Source organism: Sinohyriopsis cumingii, chromosome 2 (assembly GCF_028554795.1).
Source record: "Sinohyriopsis cumingii isolate HCF-2022 chromosome 2, ASM2855479v2, whole genome shotgun sequence".
NCBI classification, from domain to species: domain Eukaryota; kingdom Metazoa; phylum Mollusca; class Bivalvia; order Unionida; family Unionidae; genus Sinohyriopsis; species Sinohyriopsis cumingii.
Genome location: NC_142962.1, coordinates 6,443,649 through 6,467,029, shown reverse-complemented (window position 1 = coordinate 6,467,029; position 23,381 = coordinate 6,443,649). Strand labels below are relative to the sequence as shown.

The following is a 23,381-nucleotide window of genomic DNA, read 5'->3' as shown; positions in this document are numbered from 1 at the left end:
ACTGAACTGTCTTTTTTTCTATACTGTGCATCCTTGTTTGCTGTATTCCTTTGACGTTTCTGTCAATGATATCCTATTAGAGTGCTTTTAAGTTCTTTTCTGTGCTGCTCATGTGTTTACTTAGTTTTCATGCATTTTCCGCTTCTCTATCTTGCCTGTGAAAAATCTGTAATTATTATGAAAAAAGCTTTCTCATTGGGATGGCTATCAAATTCTTCTGATGCACAATATCACAGATGCTAAAAGAAGATAGACATTAATGATTTCATTAATAATGGGGAAATTTTTAAATACAGCTTATAGATGGAAAAAAAGTTGAGGGGACAATATTTTGGGAACTTTGTGAGGAAACTAGCAGCAGGGGGGGCGAACAGACCGAAACTAAAAGTAGAATAAATAGATAAAAACAGTTTCACAAATACAGGAGGGCCAAACACACAAAAACAGTTTCCCTGGCGATGCTAGCATCGCTCGCGGGGTCCGTCATTGAAAAATCCATGATCGGTCCCCCCCCCCCCGCTGTGAGAAATCTTCGAGTTTCCAAGGAAACATTTTTATGTTAGCGGAATTAAATCATTGACAAATAAATAATGGCAAATATCGGAGAAGCACTTACTACTAGATTAGCTCGAGAACGTCTCGAAGCAATTCAGAAATTTCTTCCTATCCGTGATAGTGTCAGACAAAAATTACAACTAAGACAGCAAGCACGGGAAGTCTTTGCAGAATCCGCGGAGGAATTATTTAAACCCGTGACCAAAGCTACTGAGAAAGTTACAACTGTCATCAAAGAAGATCTTCTTCCGGTATCAAAACAAACTGCGACGCAGGCTGAAAAAATAGCAAGAAGAACTAAACAGACAAAGAAGATTTTACGAGATCTTCCAACTGATATCGCTGCGGCTCAACCTCCACCTGAAGGTACTGACGTCGCCGCCGGGGAAGAAAAACCAAAATCAGTAAAAGAAACCGCAGAATTGATTAAAAGATTTAAGGAAGATTTTATCGAAGAAATTAAAAATACTAAAAGGGAAGAATTACCTAAAAAAGTATTACACGGTTTATATAATAAAACTAAAATTTTAACCCCCACCCATGAAAAAGCATCTGATGCTAATATTATCAAATGGATATATCGAATATATACAAACAAAAAGCAAGCTAGAGATGATGATCCAGATTTTATAAATTTTCATGAAGATTTAACAAATCTTCATAAGATACTAGTAAAACAAGCAAAAGAAGAACAAGCAAAACAAAAACAAATAGAACAAAAACAACCCGCCGGGTATCAACTTCCTCCACCTCTGCAACAACAACAACAACAGCAACCTTCTTCTCGGCAGCAGAAACAAACTCGGCAGCAGAAAAAACAACCATCATCATCTCAGCCACAACTTCGGCCGCAATCTCCAGAGGAAGAATTTCACGACGCACCAGCCGCTACTGGTAGTGGTCTGGGAAATAATTTTATTTGTCCTGATAATATCATCAATGACGTATCACGGTTGGAAGTTCTCATCGGAGGAAGACGTGCCGGAAACAACTCTCCGGAAATTATAAATGAAGCCGCAGATATCTGTCAGAGACTATTTCAGCGTGGCATTATGGATATCGGCATCTACCGGGGGCTCATTGATGAACTCGCGGATGGTTACTACAGCGACTAGCAAATTTAGTTAGAGAAACAATAATTAAATAAAATGATCGTGCACAATTCTCAACCTAGACACGCTAGCGTGTTACCAGTCCGCGTAGTGAACTCGCGATTACCAGTCTACAGAGCAACCTACGGAGATGGTCTCGGTGATACAATTACTGGTTTGTTTTCAAGAATAGCCCCTAAGGCATTACCGATTGCAAAACAATTGTCGATGAAAGCTATTGATGTCATTAAGGATAAAGCCCTTGGATCTGTTGGTGATCTCGCCGGGAAGGCATTCGCGTCAATCAAGGATAGACTGTTACGGTTAACTCGTAGATTAAAAAAACCACCACCGGTGAAACTGGCCAGTACTGAACTTATGCCCGCGGACGTCAGTAAAGTAATAAATCAGGCTGCCAATCAAAAACTTGCAGAGCTTATAACCCAAACACCCGAACAAATAAATACAAGCCTGATATCAGGAAGCGGATTTCGTTTTAGAAGACGATAATTTTATATAAAATGTTTAAACCTATATCTGATCCAGCGTTCGACATGGATGCACCAACACTAAAAGATGAGTCCGTGCGCGATTATCAGTATTATTCTTATGAGGCAACAGTACCTAATCAACGCGGACGAATTGAATTACGAGTCCAGGATACAAGTAGATATTTCCTGCCCGCTGAAGCATTTCTTGAAGTCACGGGTGAACTTGTAACAGATGTTGCCGCTAATACAGCATACGGAGCTAATGTTCGAGTTGGTTTTGTTAACAACGGTATCATGGCGCTGTTCAAAAGTGCCTCATACAACATTGACGGAAGAGAAATTGAAATAATTCAGGATAATGTTGACGTTGCTACAACAATCCTGGGATTAGCGAGATACTCAGATGATTACACTAGATCAGCTGGTCCGACTATGATGTTCGCTAAGGATAATTCTGATCATCCCGATCACAGAAACGTTACTGTAGGTAATGTAAGAAACGCAGCTGGAGATAATACAACGCCCGCAGTATTATCGATGAATGCAGATTACAATTTAGGTTTTGCTACACGTAAATTAATGTTATCAGGTGACCGTAGGAGATTTTCATGCGCAATTCCACTGTCTCACATCTTTGGATTTTGCAGACATGTCAGAAGGGTTATTTTTGGAGCCAATCATACAGTTGTACTTAACCGAAAAAGTGATGACGTTGACGCTATCTGGCGAGACGATGATGCTGGTGTCGCTGCCGGTAAAGTAATATTATTCAAGCTTGCGTTGTGGATGCCAGTGATGTCCCCATCAATCACTGAAGAGCAACGGTTACTCTCTTTCATGGACACAGGTGGTAAATCATTGATATCATGGTTGACAACATCTACAGATTCCATTCAGGGTGCCGGTGCTGGGCAATTCACGTGGCACATAGCATCACAGCAGGGGGTGTCAGCACCACGACATATTTTCGTGGCACTCCAGACTAACGCAAGAGTAAATAGTCAAACACGATCGCATATGATATTTGACAAACTTGCTGTCTCTGAAGTTTCGCTGCGAATAAACGGGCATCAAGAACCATCCGAGGATATAACGATAGATTTTGGAAATAATCAAGTTGCACGTGCGTATCATCGTTTGATGACATTTATGGGACGTGATCAAAATATTGATACCGGGTTGCAGATATCACAACTGGATTTTACAACGCTGTATCCGATTTATTACTTTTCGCTGGAACATTTGGATCTAACAAAACAATCTGTCGTTGATATACACTTCAAAGCTCATGTAGGTGAGTTTCCCGCTGCTGGTTTTAGAGCTGTCGCGGTTATACTCTCCGATAAAGCAATGCTGCTTGAAGGTGTTGGCGGACGAATGAGAGTTATTGACGCTCCCGTAGAAAACATGTAACAATTAGATTAAATTCTGAAATATAATGTCATACAGTCATGTTAATGTCACCTTGACTTCCGGTCAAACGAAGAAATTGCAATCAAAGAACGCAAGCACGTGCGGGACATCAATAACACTAAAACGAGATCAGATTACTGGTGGTCCAAACAAGCTGTCGTTGACTAATACTCAGCTTAAACATTTTAATAAGGCACTAACAGCAAAAACCGGTGTCCGACTTGATTTCTCTGCTGCAGCTATCAAGGACATGACTAAAACCGGTGGAATATTTCCTCTTCTCGCAGCAATACCGGCGTTGATTGCCGCGGCAGCACCAGCCGTAGCAAAGGCAGCAGCACTTGGTGCAGTTGGAACCGCAGCTGGAATGGCACTAAAGAAAGCAACCGGACAGGGGTACAAAAAAAAGGGGAGATCCGCTCGCGGATCAGGGCTAAGACTACCAGGAACTCCCGCATCCTGGTATCCAAAAAATCTCTAGCACGGAACCACTCTGTGTCCCCGATGAGTAATTTTGATTTACTCGATGCTGTTAAAAAATTGCGTATAAAACATTTCAGAGGAGTATTTATGCGAGATCAATTACCGACGCGGCCGAATAATCCAGAAACTGGCATTATCAATCTCGACAACAAAGACGGTCCTGGAACTCACTGGGTTGCTTACGCGATCGATCCACGCGGAATTATCTATTTTGATTCGTACGGTTTAGCACCGCCAACTGAGTTTCTCAGGTATGTCCGCGGAGTGCCTCGCACTCTCAACAGCAGATTTTTTAATATTCCAGTGTGGCAGTCGACGTTACCAACACAAACATTAGTTGATCCGCCCATTTGTGGGAACGAGGTTTTAAATGTTCTTGATGCAATCTCAAGAAATCCAGCAACTCCTCCTCATAAAGTAGTGTATGAATATACCGCATCGAGAAATGCTTAGCATTTTCATGCTCGCATTTGAAAAACAGCAATAAGAATAATGGTGGATATTTACGGAAGACCTTTCACACGAAGAGGTAAACCAAGCACAGATGCTGATCTCTCAAAATATGCGACCCGAGATGAAGTCGATAATCTTTTGAATATAGCTGGAGTTGACCCAGATGAAGTTGCTATTTTCCAAGACAAGCAAGGAAAACTAAGAACGAGCAACATTAAGTGGAATGATATAATTCGCAGAGTTCTTGGAGCTACCAAGGATAACTTCGTTGCATTTAGTGATGGCGGCCGGATCAAGGACTCGAATATATCAATCGCAAGCATCAAAGACAGTATTGATAAAGGTGTTGACAAGTGCGTGAAAAAAGACGGTGACACGATGACAGGAGAACTCAGCATGAATGGAAACAAAATAACCGTACTCAGAGATCCAGCCTCGAACGACGATGCAGCAAACAAACAGTATGTGGACACAGCCGACAGCGTCATAGATACCAAATTATCCACGTTACGAGCTGAGTATGATGTTCATGTGACCCAGTTTGGAAGACTTCGCAGAAACGTTCTTAACACCGTAGATGAGTTCTTCGGGAAACCTAATGCCGTCAGTATGAAACTCACCGAAATTAAGGAAACATTAGATAACGTAGTAAATGGAATTCCGCAGATAATGGAAAAATTTAATTTAATTAAAATTCCTGCCGGAGTAACCCCAAAAAACCTTGTGTGTACGATAAAATCAGGAAGGGAAACATGGTCACAACAAAACAAGACTATTACACATACTGCAGATGTTACTGGAATATACAGACTGACAGTACTCTCTGCTGTAGAATTTAAGATATCTACCAGACATGATTTAACTAGCAAGTTTTCCCGAGTTGCGTCTGTGGTGATAAACAAAAGAACCGAAGAAACTTTTACGCTGGAAGCCGAAAATCCGGAAGGATTAGCCACAGTCAATTACTGGTATTGTCTGGAATTTGTCGCCGAAACACCTTAATTGGTCACCGGGTAAAGTAATAATGGAAGCATCCGCGTATAGATACAATCAAGTCCGTGAGTGGCAATCTGAGTTAAAAACTGTCATCGACGCGACGTCCCAAAAAGTAAAAAAATACCGCAGACGCATAACAGTGTTAGACGTTATGTTTTATTCAGTATCTGCCGTTGTTGCATCCGCCGGAGTAGTATTATCAGCGGTCACTCCGGTAACAGCAGTAGTCGCTGCCACGATCTGTGTTTGTACGACCACTACCGCGGCAGGAGTTTTCGGCATCATAGCAAAAAAAATATCCTCGTGTGCTAACACAAAATTACACGATTACACGACAAAATTAAATACAGCCACGACCGCATATCAGAAATTATCATCGCTGATATCATCATCGTTAGACGTGCAAAGTAGCGATGCTGCGTTGATATCAGATTCTGAATTCAAACTAATGTCAGATGCGTACAATGACTATTTGAAAACTAAACAAATAAATAATGTCAATAGAACTGCTTCAACAAATAGTCACAAACACAACACCGGTAAGAACCACAATGATCTCAGTGTCCTCGACTAAACCCCAATTTGGTATTAATTTTCGAACTCCAATTCCAGTGAGCGAAATCGCGTTGGCAAAGCTCAGCGTGTATCACAGCTGGCCCAATATCAGGTCGGCATCATTTGGTGATCTGCAGCCGAATAATTCGTTCGTGTTCGGGAAACCCAGCGCGGGCCGGGAACAGGGTGAACTTGAATGGGATACAATTACGCTACCCACTGGGAGTTATCAGATCGAAGAAATCAACAATGAGATACAACGCCAAATAAAACGAATCACCGGCAAGGAAGCCAAAATATCTTTGACCGCGCACGAACCAACGCTGTCTGCGGTCATTGAAATCTCAACACCGGGATACGCCGTGGATATTTATAGCAGCTCTCTTCGAACAGTATTAGGATGGCCACAAAAACGACCCGAACCTGAACCGGGCCCACCACCACCCCAAAAATCAGATTTCGAGACCGTTAAGCAAGACCCACACGACCTCGTCGGGGATTATTTATTATTTGCAGATAAATTAATATCCGGAGAAGCCTGGTTTTCAACATCACCTAGAATTCCCGTAGATATAATAGAGGCAGCTTTCACGGGCGGGGAATACCGTCAATACCAGCCAGAAGATATAGAAGCTCATTTTTTTAATCCGATCAAACAAGCACATAAACAACAGCTAGAACTCCTGCGAGTATATTTTCAAGATTATATTTCTGATTTAACAAGTCCTGGAACTGCAAGCAGTTCTCGCGATAAAATTATCACAGCCATAGAAAAACTAAACAAACTCGCATCCGCGATGGAAATTATAAATCAAAAAATAATTCAGAATCTACTGAATCTCAAGGGCGATTACGGAAACGAAAAAAGATCGAATTTTGCATCCCAATTTGGTATTCCCGTGGAGAAGATTTCAGAATTTACACTTCCTGGATATAACGCGCACACGCTGAGAAAATCGGTCTCTGATCTTGTCGCGAAATCTTTCGAAGATATTCTTGCCGCGTACACGCGAACAAAACCACAACCTGTTATTCTCAATCACGACAACAGTACATCCGCCGATGGCAGACACATCTCACCCGGGATCGTAAATATCACAGATGTTATCGCGGTCAATCTTGTATGTGACGTCATCGACGGTAGCTACAGCGCATCAGATAATACTACGGCCCAACAGGGGTTTATCCTGTACACGTTCACACCAAAAGACCCCCCTGGGTTTCTGATTGTGCAAGAACCAATCAATCCGGTCTATCTACGGTGTAATAATCCGTGGTTGTCAACGATAAATTTCAAACTCACCGACCAACGGGGGAATTTGTTGGACCTGCGTGGCGAGACTGTCTCCGTGAACTTACTGGTGAAATCCTAAAATGCCCCCGAGCGATGCTAGCATCGCCAGGTGGTTCATAAGTTATCGTTGGAAACTCAAAGAGTTTCTCCTCGAAGAGTTTCTCGTGCTAGCACGCATTTAAAAAAAAACGGTTGTATATAATGTATCAATGTGAATACATTCACGCACGAGTTCATATTCATGATAAGCAAATTCTTTACGAGGCAATAAAAACCGCATTTGGAAACTCAAAGAGTTTCTCGGGACAGCCCCCAGAACAGTATTTCCCCGTTAAAATAATCGTTGACGTGTATGGCAACGAAGACTTCTTGTTAACTCCGTCACAATTGACGCAGTTACAGCAAAATCATATGATCATAGTTTGGTGTCAACGAGAACAGATTATGAACTATTCTCATTGTTGTATTGATGCGCCCGCGCTCGAGTTAATCCTGAAAATGTAAAACATTTCCAAAATCTGAAATTGGAAACGCTAGCGTTTCTTGGGCAAAAAAAAAAATGTATTATTTTTTTTTTACCGTGAAAATGTACAAAGCGTGAGACACTTTCAGTGTGTGAAACTCAAAGAGTTTTCGGAAGTGTTAGCGTTTCCACGCACTTATACTTCGTCGACGGAGTCACAAACACTAGTACCCGTAGGCATTTCCGTGTCAGAACTCGAAGAGTTTTCGGAAGTGTTAGCGTTTCCAAGATTCTTTATGTGACCTTGTAGCCGTCGTACCCTGGTGTTGATTAATTTTCGAGTCTCATATTGTTGTGACAATCCAAGCCTGATCTTCTCAACTGCGCCGCACAGTGGAACGAATTCAGATACCTGATCGTCAGTTATCGACGCAAGTGACCCGTAAACGTAATTCTGTATATTTTTAATGAACCTATAACACGCGGCGAGATTGTTCTTGCCGGCGCGCTCATTCAACGATTCAAAATCTGACATAATTGTTTCAGCGTTTAGTAAAATATTAAAACCACGCTGTTGCAATTTTTCGAGTTCAACAATTATGACATTTATGTTTTCGTGATTCATATTATTATATTTTTTATATTTTTAAATTGCATGAGAGTGTTTACGAGTTATCGTCGAGGATAAGCTGTATGTAGGAAAATGAAATATATTGTTTGAGCTTTTTTGAAAATGCTGTTTTGTAGATCCCATTTGCGACTCGTTGTACCGAAGGTTGACAAATACCGAAATATTTGCCAGCTGCGGCCATTGATTGAAATATCATTTCTTGGCCCGTCTCTGTATTTCGAGACTTAACAGCCCGTTTTCCAACTGTTTTACAATGACCTGTGTTACCCAGTAAGCAGTTCTTGCGTTGCGTGACCATCCGAAGATTGTTTATGGCATTATTGGTCGGATTCCCGTCAACGTGGTCAACGACAAGACCCTTAGGGATCAATCCATGGAAACATTCATAGACGAAACGATGACAGAGATAATCTTTTCCTCCAGCATGGAATTTTAGATAACCGGTATTGGATACCATACCGAGTGGTTTCCGTCGCCGGCAGTGTCTGACTGTACCATCGTGTGACGCTTCATAATTTGGAATAGTTGGATGTGGAACAAATTCTTGTTCGGGGACGAATTCTTGATTCATTATACTATAAGCAAATCATTTGTCTAATTCATAATTTGCCTGAAAACTTATTTATGTAATCACGCTCACAGAGAGTGTTCGAGGCTGGATATTTTTTATCATAATACCGTTTTAGTTCTCGATAGCGTTTTCCACCACACGCTGAACATAATTGCGTTTTTCCTCGTACTCCAATGCCGCATCTGATACACGGTATCGGTCCTAGACTCCCACCGCGGACCTGTTGAGCATGTTGTCCACAGTATTCGCCTCTGCAACGTCTGTTACACGGCGCTGATGAATTTAGTTTGATCCACTTGCATGAGAAACTCTTTGAGTTTCCGTTCATTATATATAATATATTTGTCTATTTAAATATTTGTCTTAATTATAATAATGGAGGAATTTGAAAGACTATCCAGAATAAAACCCGCAGGCGGTCGATTCGATCTTGACCGGTTAACCGCTGATCCACGACGAAGAGAGTTAGCAACGGTAATTGGTGTTATCAAGAACGCCAAAGAAGAGTTTCGTCGTGATGGTGCCGCACACACGTGGTCTTCGTATAAAATTATCCCCGAAACTCAAAGAGTTTCTCACGCGAGCGTTATCATTGATGCTACCATGAACGATACAATCGCGCGTAACATAATTGGGTATCTCGACGATAGAAGATATTTCATACAGATAAAATTTATTGTTGGAGTCGACGACGGAAAGTGGATTATCAGAGACAAACTAGACCCTGTTCTTGATGCCAGGCGGGGGAAAACCGTTCTGTTAAGTAAAGACTCAAACCCGGGAGTACTTGTTGGGATTGATATACCATATTATGCCAGAGCGTATCCTGTGACCGCAGTCATTTATGGAATTTATCCGATGAAGAAACCACGCGTTGATAAACTCAAACCGATGAAGGTGTCGCTGACAGAGTCAAGGATGAATTGTGTAGCTGAGCGAGTAATGGAACATTTTAAAAATGCAATGCGAGGAAACGGCCTAACACCGCTAAGACAAACTAAAATAACAGCGTGGGCGACACGAGTAGCGGATAAAGGAGCGTCAATAAATGATGTTGCTGAGCTAGAGCGATTACTAAAATTTCCTATAACGGTTTCATCGTTAACCGGTGAGGTATTGTATGCGTGTAAATATGATTCCCGTGGAGCACCAATAACTATTATCGATCATAACAGTCACGCCTGGTCTGTCTCGGTTAGGATATTCCCGCGAGACCGTGTTGTGAAGTATTATCCGGAATTGCCGAGCGGAACCGCTAACGGGGAGAGTGCGAGGCACTCCATGTTTGATTTTATTTATCAGATAAGTAAAACCGATCCGGTGTCTGTGTGGTTATTCAGAAGTAGCGAAGATGGAGAATATGATCAGTTTGTGAGACCCGACGGGGAAATATACAGAACAATGGCGTTACAGCACGAAATGAAAAAACTCGCAGAAAAATATCATGCGACGGACATTGATACGTTACTGACACACTGTTTTACTGTCCCCGGTGTTGCCGCACATGTAGCCCGGGAACGAAATTCATGGAGACCAACTCCGAAAAGTTTTCTTGGGGATATCCAACAGAGCTGTGTCGAATACGGACACGGCGGTTTGTGGAATACTCGATATGATTACCGCGGTATGATATCCGTGGACATGACGGCGTGTTATCCAGGAAGTTTCCTTGGGCGTGGAGAATGCAGCGAATATTTTAAACGGTTTGGCCACGTTACAAACTCGATGACAAGAGTTGCTGTAAAGGGACCATTGCCTGATTTTGACCTGACAGGATTTGCTTGTGTGTCGTCGTTTAAATTCGCTAAGGATTTACATCCTGTGTGTTATGTTTGGTTTGGCAGACATTTCGTTGAGAAGCGATGGGCACCGATAGTGTTATTGCGATACATGCTTGACAGTCGAATACTGTTGTCGCTGACGGTCAGCGAAGCGATTATATGTTATTGTCGTCAAACCGAAGTTTGGTTGCCAACTCCAACGCGGGTTACGTTAGAAGAAGTCATCGAAGATTGGTCACGAGAACATCCAGAAACTTCTATCGACGCTATCATCAAGAAAGCTCCTGAAGTACTTAAAAGCAAACTTGGAAATGATGAAAGCACAGCAAAAGATCTAGGACGAAGAATAATAGGGAAATTCACTCAAGGTGGAGCGTATGATCATAAACAACATCACAGTCGATTAATCATGGACAAGACTGAATTGGATCTTGTTGTCGCTGATGCAGCCGCGAACAACATGTTCTGTAACCGCGAAGATGTGTTTCTGTCAAACGGGGAAAAACTAGGAACTGTTTTTAGTTATATCGACGGAGAATCATCTCAGTACACACATTTGAGATCTTCGATGCTAGCTTATGTATCCATAAATTTGTTGTCGATGATTAATAGATTCCCTGTTATCGCAGTGAGAGTTGCAACGGATTCATTTTATATCGATAAAAAACACTCAGCGCTGTTGGATAATGTTATATCGGATGATCCATCGTGGGGCTCGTGGAGAATAAAGAATGAAATGTTACAAGGATATTGTGAATCAGCTGACGTTGAAATCAAGGATGAGTATCGCAGCGCAGAAATGTCTTCGTCGGGGACAACTTCGTTGTTGCCGCCGGTGCACGATCCTGTTACAAGACACAAAACAGTTTATCTGAACGGGCCTGGTGGTTCTGGTAAGACAACTCGGGCGATTGAATTATTTAGAAACTCTGACATGATTGTGCTAACACCCACACACAGACTTGCCAGGGAGATGAGGCAACGGGATGTTAACGCGTGCACGTATCACAGTTTTTTCAAATACAGCGGCGGCACGTGGACACCTGAACGAATGGGTACGAAATATATTCCCGAGAAAATAATCTGGGATGAGATAGACACTGTGCCGTTAGATATATTAAAACAGTTTCTGGATTGGTTGCTAAAGAAAAATACCGCAGTGGTGATGTGCGGCGATCATGGTCAACCACCGCCATTTACAGGTGAATCTCCACACGAGTGGCTGAAAACTTTTGTAGATTATTATGAGGAAATAACTAACGATCACAGATCACTCGATGAAACGCTGAAAGAGTTTAAGGCGTTGATCAGGCTACAAACCAATAAAGTCCAGTGTGAGATAATGCGTGAAATAATTCCAGAGACTTCGCTGAGCGACTTTTGGGAAACGTGGAAACCAGGTGATCTCATAGTGGCAAGTAGAAAGATAGTCAGGGACACACTTCAGCAGCGGTTATTTCAGTTACATCAGAAGAAATTTCCCATGCTGGCAGTGCCGTTGTGTTATAGACCAGCTGATACGCGATTGCAGAATATTGACGTTGATATTCCAGGGCGCCTGACTGCGTCGGGGGTGGAGAAACAGAATTTAGTATTGAATGATATTGTCACAGTTGATGTTGATGCTGTCGAACAGGCACTGAAAATGAGCAAATCCCCGTGGACGCTAGGATACGCTATGACCATCCACAGTTCGCAGGGACTAACTATTTCAGATACAACAGTTTGGATTGTTGATGATCGCATCGAGTGGTCAAATTTAGTTTATTTAGCCGTGTCAAGAGTAAGAAGGATAGCTCAGTTACAAAGAATTGTATTAGATGATGTTGTCAACGACAGCATCAACAGATCAATCGTTGATGATACAATAAGAAAGAAATTAGCCGGTTACAAACAGAGCGACAAAAAAAATGGTAGAGAGTTTGATCTCGACGAAACACTCATTATACAATTACAACAACAGCAGAATAATCACTGTGCGAGTTGTAATTGTTTATTGCTGTGGCAGTATTCGAAAAACGACCCAAGACAATTTACCGTAGATAGAATAGATAGCAGTCGTGGTCATACACGTGAAAATGTGATGTTGACCTGTCTTGAGTGTAACCGACGCAGAGGTGTTGCTGCAGTTATTTAAAATGATTGAATCACTTCCGCGAATCACTTCAGTGATCGGGGTGGTAATTGTGTATCCGTGGGAATCACCTGAAGTTGCTCGCGTGTGAATCCACGCTGAGGAGCAGTCGAATCTAATCTGTAGATTGCGTTTCTCCCAGTTGATCTTGTTATGCTGGATATCTTATGTGTAGTAACACTCCATGTGGGATCGGTTGCTCTTTTTTTTCCTCCTTCTAGTTCGCCTGGTTCGTATAAATACCTAACGGTGACATTACCCAGCAGTGGGAACGCTAGCGTCCCTGGCTGCGTTGAAATATGTCCACGTTCGACGCCGGGTATATATTTTTTTGTGATTGCATTTACAGGTCTCATGTTTGTTGTTCTGGTAATTTCATTATTCAGCGCGGCTATCACGTTTGGCAGTCTTGCAACCCATTCACGAGATCTCGTATCGTAAATGAATTCCCTCGCGTACTGGTATCCGAATAATCTCTCAGCGAGTGTTCTATTAAATCGCTCAACAATTGCCTGATCCCGATGAATTTCAGTATGTCCTCGTCGTATGGTAACGTTATGCTGCTTTGTCAGTGATGATACCGCGCCCTGAAATTCTTTACCAGGATCAACTTGTAATAATCGGGGCCAGCTTAGAGGTCCTCGCTGATAAATTCGTTTAAACGCAGAGGCGACTTCGGACGCTGTTTTAGTCGCTAACGGTTCTGCTTCTTTGTATCTACTAGCAACATCAACTACTGTTAGCGCGTATTTGTATATTTTTCTACGGACAGTATCATGAGGAAGAAATAGTATGTCAGCCTGATGAACTTCATTGGGGGTACTAACATCAAAATGTGCAAAATTGATTTGTCGAGGTGGTGGTAGGTAGATTTGCCATATTGCTTGTTTTGACAGCCATTTTTTGGCAACCTTGCGTGTTACTTTTGCTGCGCTGGCGAGTTTATTAATTGCTGAGTTACCTCTCCAGTATCCGGCCGGGGAATAATAAATCGCTTCCATTGTTATTAATTATCCAGCGCCTAATACTAATTTAGATTTCATCGCTGATCTTACTAACCAATTAGCGAGTGACTCCTTAAATGATTTATTTTTTATGGCGCTTAGTGCATGAATTAATTTCACATCCGCGATATGCCTGTCTTGTAGATCTTTACTTCGATAAGCAACATCATGTATGTGACACGCTGCGTCGATAGCGTTTATCGGATACTCTCCCGGTTTTGGTTTAGATTGTTCATCAAGTCTGATATCTAGTCGGGTCCCTGGACCGCAGTAATTGTATCCCGGAAGATGTTTTTCTCCGGGATATTTAGCCCAAGGGGTACCTGGAAGTCGTCCGAGGGTTGCTGCGATGTCGCCTCCGCTAAGCTTTTTTTTTGAAATCTAAATTTTTTTGTGCCACATCGCACACACTTACCAGAGAGTGCTTGTCTGTTATTTTTTGTTGTAATGGTTGTTATGTCGTTTGTAGGGGTTCGTGCCTTACACTTTACACAATATAAATCCATAATTATTATTCTTTATATACAAATGGAGATCACTGATTTTTCTGCGATGCGAAGGAAAGAACCAGTCAAGCATAATTCCGTGCTACCAAATTCTATCAGAATGATCATCATAGGACCGTCAGGATCAGGTAAAACGCAACTGCTACTGAACATGATAATGAAGTGGATGAAATGGGACAAACTATACTTGATAGCTCCGTCTGTGGATGATCAACGTTGTTATGATGTTATAAAAGATTTTAATGAGAGTGCAAAAGCGCTGAGTGAAGACGGCGAGGATGTTGTTGAATTTATAACTGATATTGAAGAAGCTCCCAGCGTTGAAGACCTTAACGGGGAAATAAATAACCTAGTAGTGTATGATGATGTGATGCTGGACAAGCAAAAAAATCCTGCAAGAATATTTTCCCGGGGTCGTCATAAAAACACCGATGTCATTTATGTTACTCAACGTTACACACAAATACCAAAAGTAATCAGGGATAACTGTAATCTTCTTGCTGTGTTTAATGGAGTTGATGTTCACACGTTGAGAAATATTCATCAAACCTGGTGTAGCGGCGATATGGATATTAATAAGTTTAAGAATTTCTTTAGTCGCGCTCAAAGAAACCCGCATGGATTTGTGACAATAAATTTACACGACCCGCGGACACGATACCGTATCGGACTTGATACATTGTATGGTTAACATAAAAATGTTTCCTTGGAAACTCGAAGATTTCTCACAGCGGGGGGGGGGGGACCGATCATGGATTTTTCAATGACGGACCCCGCGAGCGATGCTAGCATCGCCAGGAAAACTGTTTTTGTGTGTTTGGCCCTCCTGTATTTGTGAAACTGTTTTTATCTATTTATTCTACTTTTAGTTTCGGTCTGTTCGCCCCCCCCTGCTGCTAAACTACATTCCTGCAATTTTGTTTTTCCACAACAGTGTTATAGTGTGTTGATGATCAGTAGCCTAAAACATTTTATTGTCACAAATGTTCTTAAATTGCAGCATTTTAAATAATAGTCTGTTATGATTTAAGGTAATTCAAATCGTTAATTTGCTTTAATATTTGCAAAGATGACTATTAGCTGGAAACCTTTTCAACAACAAGTAGCATGTGGAAAGATTTTTTTAAAAATTTGTTTAAAAACAAAAGAATTCAACTAATATTCAGTCTGCATTAAGTTTGTGCATTTAATGATTAGATCTTCTCAGCTGAAGCATTTGTTGAGAATTTATCATCCTATCAGAGCAAACCTTCACCCACCCACCCATTAAGTAATAACCTTGGTCCTGCTTTCTGTACAAACCACTCTTCAGTGATCTTACTATTAAAGTTCTCATCTTGTAATAATTGGATGGGAAATCTCTCATCAAAGGAATATATTTAATTGCAAATAATTGAATTGTATTTTTGCAAAATCAGGGTAGGGGTTAGCCAGAAATGAATGATACATTGTGTACATCTATTTCTTTTTATACCCTTACTTACTCTGACTGTGTACCTTTGACAAAGCATTTTGTGTTTGTTTGAATGTATTTAGGCAGGGTTAGCCTTGCTTAATATGGACTTGATTGATACCATTGGTTTGTGCTTCCATTTATTGTAGCAGAACATTTTCTTTAATTGGATTTATGTTCAGAATATCAGCCTAACTTTCCTGAAACACAAAAACTTTATAATTGTTTGGAATATTTCATTAGAACAGATGATAGTGGAATGCAGTGATGAACAATATTAGCAAGTCTTATGTTTGCCCAATTTATGTTCTGCTACTAGTAAATAGATTCTTTGATTTATTTCTGTTTTGTAAGGTTTTTATTACAGCCATATATTGTGTGATGTAATGTGAGCTTATGGTGTGGCTCTGCAGCTAGCAGTTGTTGTCCATCTGTCTGTCTGTCTGTCCATCAACATTTGTTTGTCAACACTCAAGATGTGTAGTTTTTTATCAGATTTTTGACAGGATTTGTATGCATGTTTATATGATCAAGCTCAGGTGAGTTTGACTGCTCCATTGGCCTAGTAGTTAGAGCATCCACTTCAGATGTGGGAGGTTTGAACCCTGGCTGATTCATACCAAGGACTTATAAAAATGGTACTAACAGCTGCCTCACTAGGAGCTTAGCATCGTCAGGTTAGTGTTAGGACTGGTCAATCTGGTGTCAGCATAATGTGACTGGGTGGGACATCATCTTATATGTATCCTATATCTCTGTGTCATGGTGCCCCAGTGCTAGACATCACTATAAACTGCCACAATGCAGAAATTATAGCAATATGATGTAAAAATTGTTAAAGCTACATTACAAATCCAAAATACACAAACAGAGATGAGTTTGATTACAAGCAACATTTGTGTGTATTATGTGATCTAAATACTCTAGAGGCCATAGTTCTGATCAGATTTTGATTGGATTTGGTATTTAAGCTTGTGAATACTATAGAGATAGTTATGATCAGATTTTGATTGGATTTGGTATGTAAGCTTGTGAATACTCCAGAGTTAGTTATGATTAGAGTTTGATCAGACCTTGTATATAAGCATTTATCATCAAAATGTTGGATTAACCTGGTCATGAGTGACATATACAGGTATTAATGAGGTGGTCTTGCTTCCGATTGACTGAGCATGGAAGACTCTGGAGAACATATTTCTGTGCAGATTTTGGTTATAGTTGCTCTGAAAGATTATCATCAGGGTTTCAGATTAGTTAGTTATGAGCAGCAGCTATGCATATTAATGAGACAACCCTGCATCTTGTGAACACTGTAGAGACCATATTCTGAACAGATCTCTAATCAGGCCTGGGTACTTAAGTTTGTAATATCAAGCTCATGAATGATTTTGATTGTGAGTGACATTCATGATTACTAATGAGGTGGTCATGCATCTGATTGGTTGAGCTTGTGAACACTAAAGAGCATATTTCTGAATAGATTGCTCATATTTTGCTATGCAAGCGTGTATCATCATGTCAGTTGAATTCAGTTGTGAATGACATCCAAGTACTTTACTGAGTTCATCTTCCATCTTATTGGCTGAGCTGTTTAACAGTGCTGAGGCCATATTTAGATTTTGATCAGACTTACTATGTATAAGCATATATTGTCAAGTTCTTGGGTGAGTTCGTTTGTAAGCAGCATCCATTCATGCTAATGAGGTGATCTTGTATCAGATTGGCTGAGCTTGTTACACGCTAGAGGCCCTATTTCTGGTCAGGATTGTGTCAGATTTGGGATGTAAGCATATATCATCATATATGGATGACAGATTATTGTCAAGAAATTCAGTTCTAGTAATTTCATATTTAAACCATGTATACATATAGTACATATTACAGTTCATGCAGTTATTGACATCAGTTTTTATTTTATAAAAAGAACTAGAGAAAGTAACATATAATAAGGTCTATACGGAATCACAGGTTTGTGGTTTTTAAGTGGTCATCCCCCTGCAAAAAAAAGGTAAAACAGATCAACAATACATTAAAAAGCCAGATGAAATTTTTTTTCAATTATTCAAGAGAAAAATTGGTAAGATAATATAATTAAGGGAATATAATGACTTGTAATATAATATTGATTTTACTTCATTAAGGTATATTATATTGTGAAAACCATGTTTAAAGTTGATCAACTGGAGATAAATATTTTTTTTTAAACACATTTAAAATTCTTAAATATTTGGAAGCATGTTTAATGTGTTTGATGAAATGACAAAGTGCTAGTAACATTTGTCATTTATATTTATTAAATGCATTGTGCATTTTTTGATGGCATATTATATACTCAGTACTTTTATTTTCAAATTACAAATTTGTATTGAGTATTTTAGCTTTTAATTAAAAACAACAAAAGCACCCTAATCAGCTTTTCTCCTGAAACACTTCCAAATTGAATTACCAATAGTAAAGAATACCATGTGCTGTAAGAAAAACAAAAAACCTATGAAATATAATTTAGGTTTATGTGAAAGTGGTAAGACCACAAATTTAAAGCTACCAATGTAAACTTAACTTGTATAGATCTTTAATTATGAGCAAGATACAAAGCATTTTATTATTACCTTAATTTCGGAAAGAATTTAGTAAAATATGTAAACTAAATATGATATAAAGTTTGGAAGACAGTTTATCTGTGTACAAATACTACATGTGCCTGCTGAGTGAAATATTCAACTGTTAAGTTAACCAGGTGAGCAATAACAGGGCCACTTATGCCCCCTTTCATGGACAGAAGGATTAAACAGGGCCACTTAGGCCCCCTTTCATGGACGGAAGGATTATTGATCAGCAGGTGTTTTGCAGTAGTGGTGTGACGGTCAACCAAAACAATAATTGGTTGGAAAAATCAAACAATTTAGGAATTGGTTATGATTTTTTATCAAATTTCATGTTTTAACTGCGTCTAAATTAATATAGCCTTTTATTTTTGTTACATGCACATACAAAATGGCTAATGACAAATTTACTAGTAAATCATTTGATTTTATGGGATACAAGTAACTAAAACATTTATAAATATTAGAAAATGACATTATTCATGAAAAAAAATAGAGAAAATACCTCCAACCAATTTGGCTGATCAGTTATGATGAACCTGTCAATGATCTTCAAATTTCTACTTATTCCCGTCATTAATTTAGAGCAGATCACAAAATCTTGGAAAGAAAATTGGTACCCCACAAAAAATAATGAATCTTAAGTAATTATAACCTCTTTAAAACAATCTTTCCATCCATCCATCCATCCTACAGCACGTAGATTTTTTAAATCTGCACTGTACATGCCACTTGCTGCCTGCACTGAGTGACACATGTTACATTTTAGTAGATGTATAATATTATGAATTTGATCATTTAGTCTTTTGGGGTAACTATTTTGATTTTTTTAAATCACATATTCACATAAATTAGAGAATGCTTAAAGTGATTGACAAGGGCTGTTATCACATAGTGTGATAATAGGGGTTTTATAACGTCATAAGATAATAAACTTGTAAATTATTAACATTGATTACAGGACTTAGAAAGTCTCTTGTCAGCTTTTACTAACAATCTATGGGTGAGTTTAGATAAGTGGATTCTTCTGAAATAAACCATAATAAATTATAGATAATTTAATTTTGAGTTCCCTGACCTGCAGAATGAGTGGCAGATCAAACATTTTCAGGCCTGAAATGATACATTTAACAGATTTGTTTCTTGTTTCAGGCTCGTCATCAGTTGATGGCAGAAAATGCCCACCTGAAGGTTTTATTGGACAATAATATTGACCAGGTAACCTTGCTCAAAAGCCAACTGGGCATGATCAAGAAAAACACCGTGACGTTTATTCTTGAACAGATGGATGCTTTGCATATTCAGAGAGACACCGAAGTGTGAGAATTGCAAGAAGTATTTGTGGATTGATATTATCTATACATTTGTCCTATGACATGTCTTCATGAGGCATATCTGGCTTGTGATTGGTCAATGAATACAGAGAGACACTCATTTGTTAACAGTTTGTGATTGGTTGGATTTGTTTCAAATAATTGTTCAATGAGATTTCACAATGAATTAAATGATGACGATGATTGCACCATTTTCTGTGGGTATTTAACAGTTTGTGTGTTCATTCTCATCAGGCAATATGATCAGCTTTTATTTTCAAGTCTTAAAGAACCGGTGTTATATTTAACGCAAGACTGGTTGGTGAAAATAGGGTCCAGGATCGACACATGAAAGAGAAAACATAACCCCATTTTAATAAAGATTAGTTGCTGTGGGAATGCTGTTTTATGGAATATTATTTCCAGATCACCATGAGAGTGTCATTGCTACATACAATGAAGATAGACCTCTTGAAATGTGTTCATTATTACTGACTACCTGTAACTAAAAAGAGTGCTGATTTGAAGTATATATAAAACACAAGAGTTATGGAACAAATATACAGAATATCAAGGTTGTGTCCATCAAAGTGTTTTAGTGGAAGTACCTTCATCTGCAAGAAGTTTCTTATATGCACACTGTTGTTACTGAATGAGAAGTAAAAGTGACTAAAATTAGAAATTATTTTTGTGAATTCCATCAAAGTAATCTCTAATGGAGGAAGTTGAATCACCAACCTGTATTCATTGTGAGTAATCTCCCTTATTCATGTACTTGTATCTAGTAGAATCTGTATACCAGATAAGAAGAGATCCACTACAAAATGCAAGGAAAGAAGAAAGCTTGAATTAATTTACCATGCATCTGCATCATTCAGTATAAAATGAAGAAAGTCAAGGGATGTTATTCAAGATTCTTTAATATGGAGAAGATTAGCATTGTAATATGGAAACATTTTGACCATATGTGTTCAGAATCACTTATTTTTTAAAATATCAGTTCAAAGATGCATCACTGGCATTCCAGGACTGGTGATTTTGTTATTCTCATTAAGGGCCCAGCCTCACCTTAAAGGATTTTTGTATGATTACCATATTTATTGATTAATACGATTGCAGACAGCAGACACTGTCCACCATAGCATAATGTGCCAGTAGATCAGGGTCTGTCATGTTTGCATGAAATTTTTAATTTACCAGTATGTAGACTCTGATATGATTGACATTATACAATACCTGGTCAGGCCTGGAGATGTTAAAACTCTAGCTGAGCATGAGTTTGAGACTGAATTTTCAGTTTCAACCAATCAAATTTGACACTACAAATATAAGTTCTTTTTGATTGGTTGATACAAATCAGAATCGTTTAGAAGTTTTATGATCTCCATGCTTGGGAATTCATTGTGAACAGTTGGGTGTGCTGCATACAGGTAAATATAGTATCAAAAGTTATGGTACATTTTTAAGGTAATTACACTGGTACTCTGCTGGTTATAATATATTTCATAAGATGTCTCTGAGTCTAATAAATGTCAGTGGTTGTGTCTAAAACCTGGATATAATGAGCTCGTATTTATAGTGGTGAAGTTCTGTCAGAATGTATTATTTACAGATTATCCATGAAAGCATCAGAAATTCATTTTGCCTGTAAGGAGTGTTTCATCTTCATTTTGTGTGCATGGAGTATTATGTGTGTGCAAGGATAATATATATGTTCCAGTAAGGAGGAAGAACCTAGCTGCCCTACCAAGCATTCATTTTTAATGTCATTTTGAATATTGCATCACCACACACCAGTTTATTCTGTACAACATTCCAGTGTGTGACTATTCTTATATGGGACCACTTCCAAACCATTTATAGTTCTGTTAGCAAGAAGAATATTTGTATATTAAGCATTTGTATACAATGTTGACACCACCAGATTTTTGTAAGAAGCTTATTTGTGACAGTCAATAAACAAAATTTGTTTCAAGTATGTTTCTTCACGATATACAACAAAGTGTAAAATTCTATCGACTATATTTTGCTTTTTCCATTTTGTATTTGAGAATGCACTAAAAACTTACAATTTTTCAAAATGGAGGAGACTGGATTCTATTCAGATGAAACACATGCTCAGAAAATTTTAATTGAAAAATGTAGATATAATATATGTGACATAGATCATGGATGAAAAGCTTTCATTGGAAACAGAGAAGCCACAAAAGGAAGAAAGTTTTTGGATTGTCCTAAAGATGGGACATTAGATGTAGAACACATCATAATTTAATGCAAGATGGATAGTCATGTGATGCTCCAGATTTGTAGATATTTTGGATAATAGTATAAGAATAATTTAGGAAGGATTGTATACCATTGTTTTAGTGTTATTTTTATCTGTTTTGTATCTCTACTACAAATCAGATATAGATTTACAATCAGTTTCTTTAAACATAAAAACACTTACACATAGCAAGAACAATAAATAATGTGATCTTTCTATGGTTTTATTATATAAGCTAGTGTTTGTTTCTTAGATATTGCCTATCAAACAAAAGTGCACTCTTTATTTGAATAAGATATCATGACATTTAAAAGCATATAAAATGTTACCTTGTTTTTTCAAGACTTTTGGAAATGTTACAGAAAATTATACTACTCCATTTTGAACTTTTCCTCAAATAAGGAAGTCCATTTATCTCAGACCCTTGTATCATAGTATTGGTATTTAAACATCACTGCAGAAAACAGAAATGTGAGAGAGGGAGAAATGATGCCAAAATATTTTGTTGTGTATGAAATATATTCCCACTTGCAAACAATGTAGACCAAGATCTGACATTACATAGCACCTCAGCAGAGAAGACTCTTTGCTATTTATTCACTCTTTGATTTTGTGTAAATTGGATTGATCTGACATAACACAGCACCTCAGCAGAGCAGACTCTTTGCTATTTATTCATTCTTTGATTTCATCTAAATTGGATAGATCTGACATTTACATAGCATCTCAGCAGAGAAGACTCTTTGCTATTTATTCACTCTTTGATTTTGTGTAAATTGGATTGATCTGACATTTACATAGCACCTCAGCAGAGAAGACTTTTCTATTTATTCACTCTTTGATTTCATCTCAATTGGATAGATCTAACATCACATAGCACCTCAGCAGAGAAGACTCTTTGCTATTTATTCACTCTTTGATTTCATGTAAATTGGATAGATCTGACATTTACATAGCACCTCAGCAGAGAAGACTCTTTTCTATTTATTTACTCTTTGATTTCATCTAAATTGGATAGATCTGACATTTACATAGCACCTCAGCAGAGAAGACTTTTCTATTTATTTACTCTTTGATTTCATCTAAATTGGATAGATCTAACATCACATAGCACCTCGGCAGAGAATACTCTTTGCTATTTATTCACTCTTTGATTTCATGTAAATTGGATAGATCTGACATTTACATAGCACCTCAGCAGAAAAGACTCTGCTATTTATTCTTTCTTTGATTTCATCTCAGTTGGATAGATCTAACATCACATAGCACCTCAGCAGAGAAGACTTTTCTATTTATTTACTCTTTGATTTCATCTAAATTGGATA

The 23,381-nt window shown here is 38.7% G+C and overlaps 1 protein-coding gene across 6 annotated transcripts in view; it reads left to right on the top strand.

Moving 5' to 3' along the window:
- LOC149804287 (ras guanyl-releasing protein 3-like) overlaps window positions 1-21,766 on the top strand; it is a 269,841-nt gene extending 248,075 nt beyond the window's left edge. For 5 of the 6 annotated variants that reach the window (XM_089938462.1, XM_089938456.1, XM_089938466.1 and 2 more), the window contains one exon: window positions 19,630-21,766. In XM_089938462.1, the coding sequence (XP_089794588.1) occupies window positions 19,630-19,800 (171 nt within the window). In that variant the 3' untranslated portion in view covers window positions 19,801-21,766. The remainder of the gene's footprint in view (window positions 1-19,629) is intronic. The other variant, XM_089938473.1, reaches the window with a different exon arrangement.
- Window positions 21,767-23,381: the final 1,615 nt, after the last annotated feature.